The sequence below is a fragment of the Cyprinodon variegatus genome, unplaced genomic scaffold (assembly GCF_000732505.1).
Source record: "Cyprinodon variegatus isolate N-32 unplaced genomic scaffold, C_variegatus-1.0 Scaffold390, whole genome shotgun sequence".
Taxonomy (NCBI): domain Eukaryota; kingdom Metazoa; phylum Chordata; class Actinopteri; order Cyprinodontiformes; family Cyprinodontidae; genus Cyprinodon; species Cyprinodon variegatus.
The window spans coordinates 751,979-761,172 of NW_015150843.1; the positions used below are offsets into that span (position 1 = coordinate 751,979).

The window sequence follows — 9,194 nt, forward strand, 5'->3', positions numbered from 1 at the left end:
CATTAAGAAAGTAGTTTTTATAGATAAGACAGAATTTAAATAACATACACTGAACTGTGTTTATGTCAGTTTAACTGGGGATGTAAACTAAGCTTCAAGTAACTTAATACTGACTGTTTCCAGCTCTCTACTGGGCTGCTGGGAATTTTGGAAAATGTCGATTAAAAAAGTGCTTATAGAAACAGAAACATTTCTTTGGCTCACGGTTAAATGATAAGCCTCCAACTTTGATAGCGAATTCTGTTGGAGGAGGACTGCGAACATTTGGTAGATCTCATAATTCTGATAATCAAGGCACTATCTGTAGTTGATATGTAAACGAAATGAAATAAGCTTCCAGCAGGAACTGCCATGCTTAAACTTCACACTGCCAAGCTACAGATGTTTTCTGGCATGATGCGATACAAATTTATCCTCTTTTCTTCTAAATCTGAGCCAAAGTATTGGCTAAAAAAGTGAAAGAACACATCTTAAATAAACACACAATCTCTGAGTTCATAAGTCAGCCTACACTCCTTTAGAGCAACGTCTCCTCAATTTGGGTCTTTCGTGGTTTATTTCACCTTTTTAGGACTTGACTCATAACATGAGATATAACATTGACTTACAAAAATAAGAAATTTGTGAGGAAACGGTTAGGGTTGAGCATTCTCGATAAATTTTGTGGGATTTTTGAATGAGTTTAGGCGTTTAAACTGCTCATATGGTGACTGACAGCAGATTACATAAGTGAGGTAGGAGCTTTAATTGTAACAATGCTGACACTGCATTTGGGATTCTGGTAATACTGCAGCTAAACAATATTTTGGCATCTTCATCTGAAATGGCATTTTTTAAAACAGAAAATAAAACTTAAGGTTTCCCTTGTGAGTATCTGGGTTGAAAAGGTGCAGCAGTGAAGGGGTCATCCACAGTTTTCCCCACTATGGTCCAGGAATGCAGTGGCCCCACTGCCACTGAGCCCACAGCGGCCTGCTGACCAATCCTGGAGATGACACGGTGCACCGCCACGGGCTGCTGCAGCAGAGGGGCCTCTGTGTGTAAAAAGGCACCGGGGAGACACTTGTTGCTGTTCTTGACTTGCTTTGCCCCGGGCCTGGATATGTGAGTGTTATCTGGAGCATTTTTGTTGGTTTCCTGTCGCTTTCCAAACGGTGCCAGCAGGAAAACATCTGATGCTTCAGCAGAAAGGGCGGAGCCACTGAGTGCTGCCCCATTTCCTTCTTTCTGTCCTTTAAACGGGAACAGCTGAAAGACATCAGATATCATCTGGCTGTTTGAAGAGGGGCTCTGGGATTCTCCTTTAACAGGTATGAAATGAGGGATAGAGCTGGGAGCGTGTGCAAGGCGGGGCTGAGCACCACATTCATCTGACAGCAACTTGTCTTTGTTAGGGGCACATAGAGTGGTGCTCTGATGGATCTTCTGCCCAGGAGCCTCAATGCGAGCAGTGTGATGTTTGTTCCAGGTGAGCTCCCTCTGCAGGTCTGTGTTTGCAATGAAAAGAAGAAGGGTGACATTTATAACAAGAAATTCAATCATTGAAAGTGTTGTTCAAATTATATCAAATATAAGTAACTTTTAAGGCAGATCAAGTAGATAAAACCATAAACTAAAAGAAGCATTAGTTGTAGGAAAGTCCCAAAAAAGCAATTCAATGTAACATTTATTTTCTTCTTAAAGTCTGGGGAATAATAATCTTTACCAACATGTTTGTTTTTTTATTTGTCAAAATCTGAGAATTAAAATGATTGAATAGTTTATTATTTTAGTCTGAGTCGCTTTGCACTATAAACTAACTGCAGACAAACATTGCACATATAAGGTCTTACCTGCATTGATTTACAGGACAATCCAAGCCAGAAATGTTACTATTTAAACAGTTTTTTGCTTTAGCTTCAGCCATGTCCACCAAACATTATTTAGAAGCAACGACAGTAACAATTATTTTAATATTGCAATATTGCACAGACAAGTTTTTCCAGCAATATAAAGGAAAATAGAACTCTAACACATCGATTTGAATTAAAGATGTACCGATCTGATAATATTTCTATTGTTTTCAATGTTGATGAAAATTCTAGATCAGGTATCAGTGAAAATGGGCCTGATTCATAGATTAGATGGAGCAGGAGTCGGATTTAAGGCACATTATGCTGCAAGAACTCCACCAGCTCTTCTGACCAGTCACTTGATCCAAAATACTGTAAAATAAATTAATAAAATAAACACATTTAATAAAATATAATTTATAAAAATAGAAAAGAACTAAAAATAACTACTAACTATCATCAAATTATATCCGCCTCAGACAGAAGCTTATATAATCTGATTTTTTTGGCTAATAAATGTGTTAAGTTGGTAGAAACTTATCCCAAAAAGACATTTAGCTGTAACTGTAGTGAAACAGCTATCTTTCAGAAATCTATGTGTTGACACCTGTGCCATTAGTTTTGTGTTTTGCAGTTATTTTTTTAGTAATACAGTTCTAAAATAAGTCTACACCTAACATGATCTGATCCAGTTCTGTGAGCAGAAAAGGTACCAGCACTTCCCATAGAAACCAAACCTAAACATGCAACTTGGGTGCATTAGAAAATTACGTAATGTGAGAAAAGGTTGTTTGGTTTAATTTTGCTTAGAGAGGCTGAGCTGATAGCAGCCAAAGCTGTTTGCATGTCAGATCAGTAAACTCACAGATCAGCACGGCATGAACCTCACTGCAGCTAACCATGTGACACCAAGCGGTGTGAAGGTTCTACATTTAAAATAAAAGCAATAGTGAAACACCCAGTAGAGTCAGGACGTTTACAAACAGATTGAAATCAGATTTTCAATTTTGGGATTGAAAATCCATGTTTGGTATTTTAAAGCATGTGGGAATTAAACGTTGTGAGGTTTGTTTTTGATTTAAGTAAAGGGGTGAAGTTAAGAAAGGATGATGAAGACAGTTGTATGATTTTTTTGCTCTAACATATATATCTGTAGTAAAGGTGATGAAAAAACACGCAAGTTATGATAAGAGTTACAATAATAGTGTAAAACTGTAACCTTTATATGTTCCTGCTTAAGTCAATAAACATCATGTTCAATTCCTCTATGGACTATGGCCGATGAAAACGACACCATGTACAGTGTGTGCACTACTTTGTGTTGCTTGATCACATAAGATGTAAATCAATTGACGTACCTCAGCCAAGCTCTGTAATCCAAACTCTCTGTGGTTCTGGGTTTGTCAATAAGTGCTTTGAGCAATGTAAGAATCAGAGGTCGAAAAGTCAACATTCACATTTGTACTTTATTAGCCATCGCTTTATAATTTTAAATTATCTCACAAAAAATAGGATCACACAGTATCACAGCTCTGATGCAGGTTTGGGCCATAATGACAAAGAGGCATCTCAAAAAACACTTGATAATATCACATGACTGACAGCTTTCATTTTTCTTTTTGGAGATAACAGAAAAAAATAATAATCTGGGGCTTCCGTTTCACACCAGGTACTAGTCTCACCTGGGTTTAGTAATTACAACATCACACTAATGCTTATAGGGGAAAAGCTTGGGGACTTGCATAGGTTTGGAAAGGAACTGCAGATGACTGATGTTTGGCAGAAGAATCAGAAACAGGATTGCTTGGTTACATTAAGCCTTAAAACCATGCATGCAGCAACTCTGGTATATATATAATGAGGCTTTCAAGATGTCTTCCTGTGGTTTTCTTTTGGGTCAAAACAAAGGTGTTGCCTTTTTTACCCAAACTTACTGCAGTATACAGATACATGTTCCCAACATCTGCGTCGGTCATTTAATCCTTGATCCTTTTGGCACAAATCCTGGGTTGTAGACTTCAGGACGAAAGTAATTTCTCTAATCTAAACACTCATAATTTTAAAACTAGCTATATGTCAAACAATATTGCACGTACCTTAACCTTGGGCACTTTATTAACGTAAAACAAAGATATTTTGATATATCTTTTTCCTCCTCTGAAATTCCAAAAGTAAATCTTGTGCTTTTTTCGTTTCTTAATTGAAAATAATATCAAAGAAAAATAAGCAAGTGACAGTAGGTTTTTTTTTTATTGTAGTCATGCATAAGATGCATGAAGCATTTATTTTATCCTACAGAAACATCCATACAGTTCTGACCTTTGATAATGATTATGATGCCGTGTAAAAATCAAACTTTAGCTTGAGTAGAAGTGCTATACCTTCAGAGCAACATCCTTCAGAGCTCCGAGAACATTAAATACAAGATGATTCTGTAAACCGTTAAAATGAACGCATATTTCCAGAGGACAGGGGATAGTAAGTCGGCGTCCTGCATGAGATGCAGCTCCGACTACCTGAGAGAATTTAGGAGAGATGAAGGTCTGTGCTTCCAGAGGAGATTTAAGGACAAGCTGATCAATGCCATTTCTGCAGCAAATAACACACTAAGACTATTGGGAAAAAAACAAACAAAATACACTCCCGACACTTCAGGGTCCACACACACTTTACACTTTACACACTGAATACCAACGGCATGGGATTGTAACATCCAACACCACTGCCATGCTTTTTGATATGAATCCTGTGATCACTAAAATAAACTGGAGAAACCTTGAAAAGCCCAAACTCAAATGAAGTGGGACCAAAGAAAAATAATTGCACGGAATTCCCTTCTTCACCAGACGGCTTGGAATGCAAATAAATCAATCAACCCGTCCATGAAAACGGGTGGAACACAGGATCTCTTCTCTTTTCACAACAGTGGAATAAGACATGGGTTGGAGCCTCATCTCACAGGCTGAACAGACCAGGAATATCATCTATACATCTCAACATACTGACAGTCTACAAGTATTTATAACCCAGAAGAAAAATAAAAAGATCACACGTCTGCACAGAGGAATAACATTTTCAGATATTCTTTAACATTATCCAACAATAATGATGTTAAGAATCATATATATATTTTTAATATAGACTAATATCTATTTCTTACATTCATTCTCTAACACTCTATTCATATTAACATGTATTAACAGGAAAACAATGATATATATATATATATATATATATATATATATATATATATATATATATATATATATATATATATATATATGGCATGTACAACACATTCATACATAAAGCAATATGTCTTTCACATGTAAAGCTTTATGACAATGACTCCATATATACGATCTGGATAAGAGACTGAAGATATCTATTTACATAAATAAGGAGTAAACAAATGGGCGGAATGTAGGAGGGATTGCACAATGTGGATTTAATGTGCAAAAACAACAGTGTGTGAAAAATGTATGCCTTATCTCTGTAGGTGCCAAGAAAATGAACTGAGTGCGTTATACTTATTTTTAATTGCTACTATTTCTCTGCTAGGTTCTATTGTTGTTAGTTTTTCTTAAGCATTTAAATCCAGATTTCATGCATTTCGATGGAATTGGCACACTATCAACCCCCTGATTTCTGATTTAGTTCTGATGCATCCTTTCTTTAGGAAAATAACTTTAAGTCTTTAAAAGAAAGCAAGGTAGAAAAGGTTGAAGCAAATATTTTTTATACTGAATGGCTGGAACTACAGCACTGCATAATTATCGGCACTCCTGCTGAAGATGTCTTCACATCTGTTTATTTTTATTTGGGCAGCGTAATGTTAAACAGAAAATGCTTTGATCAACTTTCATTTGAGTTGCTTAGTCAGCAGTGTCCATGGTCAGAAATAATTAAATCATCCGCTCACACCAATGCACATTTTTGATTTTTGATTTATAAAATGAGTATTTATTAGCAATACAGGTTGTTGTTTTTCCCTGGTGCGTAAAAATATTGTGTCCAGAGGCACAATTTTATTAATTTTCTTATTGGAAAAGACAAGAAAATAAGCGATTTCACTGAAATCTAGGCATGTGTCAAATAGCAATAGGTACGATAACCTAAAAATAAACTTTCCCACTAAAGGCCTTTGAAACACAGAAGAGATGCTTTCTAAAAACCCTGGTAAACCTTTAAATCAGTAAACAATCAAAGCTATCTACTATCAGAGCAAAACAACTAAAAGCTTAGTACTACTGAAACTGTGGCATAATACCACTGTTAATGCATTGCTTCTCTTTGTCCTTTACATATCTAGGTTTCCTCATTTAGGAGCTCCGGCCTTCCTTTGGCTCTTCTCTTTCCCTCTGAGTCTCACCACAGCCATAAATGGAGCAGGCTACTGTGTCGCTACAGACCACATCATGCCAGACCGTAGGGCCATCTTGCTATTAAAGATCCCCCCTCACCACGATACAACATATTTGTAATAGAAAATGAATTAATCTGAATTTAACTGACCTGACCTGAGTAGATAAGTTAGCAATGGAAAAGAGGCATTTGACCCTCTACATAGAAAAAATATTTCTAAGCTTTTTTCTTGTTTTAAAAAACAATCTTCAGTAGGGTAACCAATAATTATGGAGTGCTATATTTAATATTTGCATTGTTGTTCTCATTGCTTCTCAGATTACTTCAACATTTTGTGTTATGACTCCTCCGCTTCTAGGATGGACATTCACATATTTACACTCTTAACCACAGCAGCTTCAAAGTTGTAAATATCCTCCAACAAGAGCTCCAAGAAGTTCAACATTTTGCATCCGTAGAAATCAGGCTTCAGATTCAGAAACGTTTGGGCTTTGTTGTTTCAAATAAACCTCATCTGAATAAGTGCGCTCTAAACTTTTCCATGTTTTAATTTTCTGTGCAAATAAACTCAGGGAGGAAAATCTAAGAAGGCAAACGACAACAAATTCACTTGTGCACGAGAACTACGACCACTTAGAACTATGCCTATTTTACAATACGACAATGATCTTTTTTGTTTGCTATTAGACATAATGCAGTATTCTTCAAATAAACTGATAGTTTTTATCCTGATTGACAAAGGAACTACCATGACTCGTCTTTAAATGGACGGTGAATGGCTGCTTGTTCTAAAACGGATCATAAATAATGCAAGGTGACGAGAGCAAAGCTGAAATGTTAGCGTGAAGAGATGGCGGACTATCGATGAAAGAAAGCAGGAATGAAAAAGCGCTGACAGGCGAGGGATGTTTCTATGATGAAGGGGGAAGTCAGGGGGGTGCAGGGAGCTATCCATATCAACACTGCTGATTGTTATGCTATGCCGGACTATTATCCAGAGTTACAGCTTCTACGAAGGAGGAAAATGGGGGCCATCTACAAGTCGATGAGCTGGTCCACCAGCATCAGGGAGCGGGCCAAGCTTGGCAGGCTGGATTCAGAGCCACCACTGTTACTGCGCGAGTGGCCTCCTGAAACTGGCCGGACAGACAAGGGGAGGGAAACAACACGAGTACAGGAAAACAGAGGTAGGGGGAGATAGGAGAAAGCAAAGGAGTGGGAGTCACAATAGGCAAGGAAAGCAGGAAACAGAAGTGAGAAGAAAGAATTCACCCAATTACAGCTACAGCCTTTTTTCTTCTAACAATTACATTCCTGTGTTCTCATTTTAATGATTAGATCTAAACCTTCTAATTTCAATCAAAAGATCCATCTACTTCTTTCTAAAAGAAACCTTAATGACGTACCTTGGGAATTCTTTCGGCCTGTGACGGGAATGGGATCAAAGTCATCCTCTGTAGCAGCCTCTGCGCTGGTCGGCTGGGTTTCAAAGTCTGAGATCAGGAGAGACGAGTCTGAAGATGATCAAATAAAGTTTAGACCAACAAAGCAAAAAAAAAAAAAAAAAACTGCCTTTTCAAGACAAATACATCTGCTGCTGCAGATGTTAACATCCTGTCTGATACCTATTATGAAATTGAATCACTGCAGTCAGACTGTGATGCAGAGTTGGTAGAGTCAACGGTATTTAAATACTATAGTTTACCAGCCAAGAACTGAGATCTAAAGCCCTAAAGCACGTCATAATGGAGAACATGGATTTTACAATTTAACACAGTCTGAAGATTGTTGATATCACAATGATGTCGCCCTGTTTTCTGTGAGATTGAAAGGCAACCGGTGTGAGCTCTGAATGTGTGATCCACCTGTTATCTGGGCAGACCAATCTATATAATGCCAAAAGACAGTAATCATTCATAGGGAATTTATGGCCACGTGTTAAATGTTGTGAAACAAAGACCTGAAACGTATTAGACTGATCTGAACAAAGGAAATGATCTGAGTTCAAGTTGCAGACATTTGAGTTTGTGATGGTAGGAGAAGAACACATGCATCACTAGCAACCATGAAATTTTTTTTCAACGAATGCAGTTGTCATGTAGTGACAAATCCAGAAATCTCACCTTTAGCTGCAGCTCGGTGTCCAAGAGATTTGGATTTTTACCTCCATAATAATAGTCCCCTTAAGGTTACAATCACTTCTCAGTCTAGTTTTTTACTATTTATTTCCACAAATTTAGTTGGTTTTTATTAAGTTCTTAGTGGGTTTGATATTTGCCATTAGTTCCTATTTATAGTATGTATTAGTTCTACTACTAATTTTAGTTTTTTCACATTCCACCTGATTGTTTTAGGTGACAGATTACAAAAATAAAAGGTAATTATTGTATTTAGGAATACTTTGAGGATCTCCTCAACCCGACAGACACGCCTTCCGTGGGGGAAGAAGAGACGAGGTGCTTGGGGCTGGATTCGTTCATCACCCAGGCTGAAGTCACCGAGGTAGTCAAAAACTCCACGGTGGCAAGGCTTCGGGGGTGGACGAGATCCGTCCTGAGTATCTCAGAGCTCTGGATGTTGTCGGGCTATCGTGGTTGACACGTCTCTTCAACATCGTGTGGAGGTCGGGGACAGTCCCCCCTGGATTGGCAGACTGGGGTGGTGGTTCCCCTCCATAACAAGGGGGACCGGAGGGTGTGTTCCAACTATCGGGGAATCACACTTCTCAGCGTCCCCGGAAATGCCTATGCCAGGGTGCTGGAGAGGAGAGTCCGGCTGTTGTCGAACCTCGGGTGCAGGAGGAGCAGTGTGGTTTTCGTCCTGGCCGTGGAACGGTGGACCAACTCTACACCCTCTGCAGGGTGCTTGAGGGTTCATGGGAGTTTGCCTAACCAGTCCACATGTGTTTTGAGGACTTGGAGAAGGCATTCGAAAGTGTCCCTCGTGCTGCCCTGTGGTGGGTGCTCCAGGAGTATGGAGTCAGGGGCCCTTTACTAG

The 9,194-nt window shown here is 38.5% G+C and overlaps 1 protein-coding gene across 4 annotated transcripts in view; it reads right to left on the minus strand.

Moving 5' to 3' along the window:
• Window positions 1-836: 836 nt before the first annotated feature.
• Window positions 837-9,194, minus strand: part of LOC107092695 (AP2-associated protein kinase 1-like) — a 32,939-nt gene continuing 24,581 nt past the window's right edge. The window contains exons 19-20 of one of the 4 annotated variants that reach the window (XM_015387299.1): window positions 7,604-7,690; window positions 837-1,487 (exon numbers count right to left, since the gene is read on the minus strand). In XM_015387299.1, coding sequence (XP_015242785.1) covers window positions 853-1,487; window positions 7,604-7,690 — 722 coding nt within the window. In that variant the 3' untranslated portion in view covers window positions 837-852. Of the gene's footprint in view, window positions 1,488-5,651; window positions 7,334-7,603; window positions 7,712-9,194 lie in introns of those variants that run through there. The other 3 variants (XM_015387298.1, XM_015387301.1, XM_015387300.1) reach the window with 3 other exon arrangements.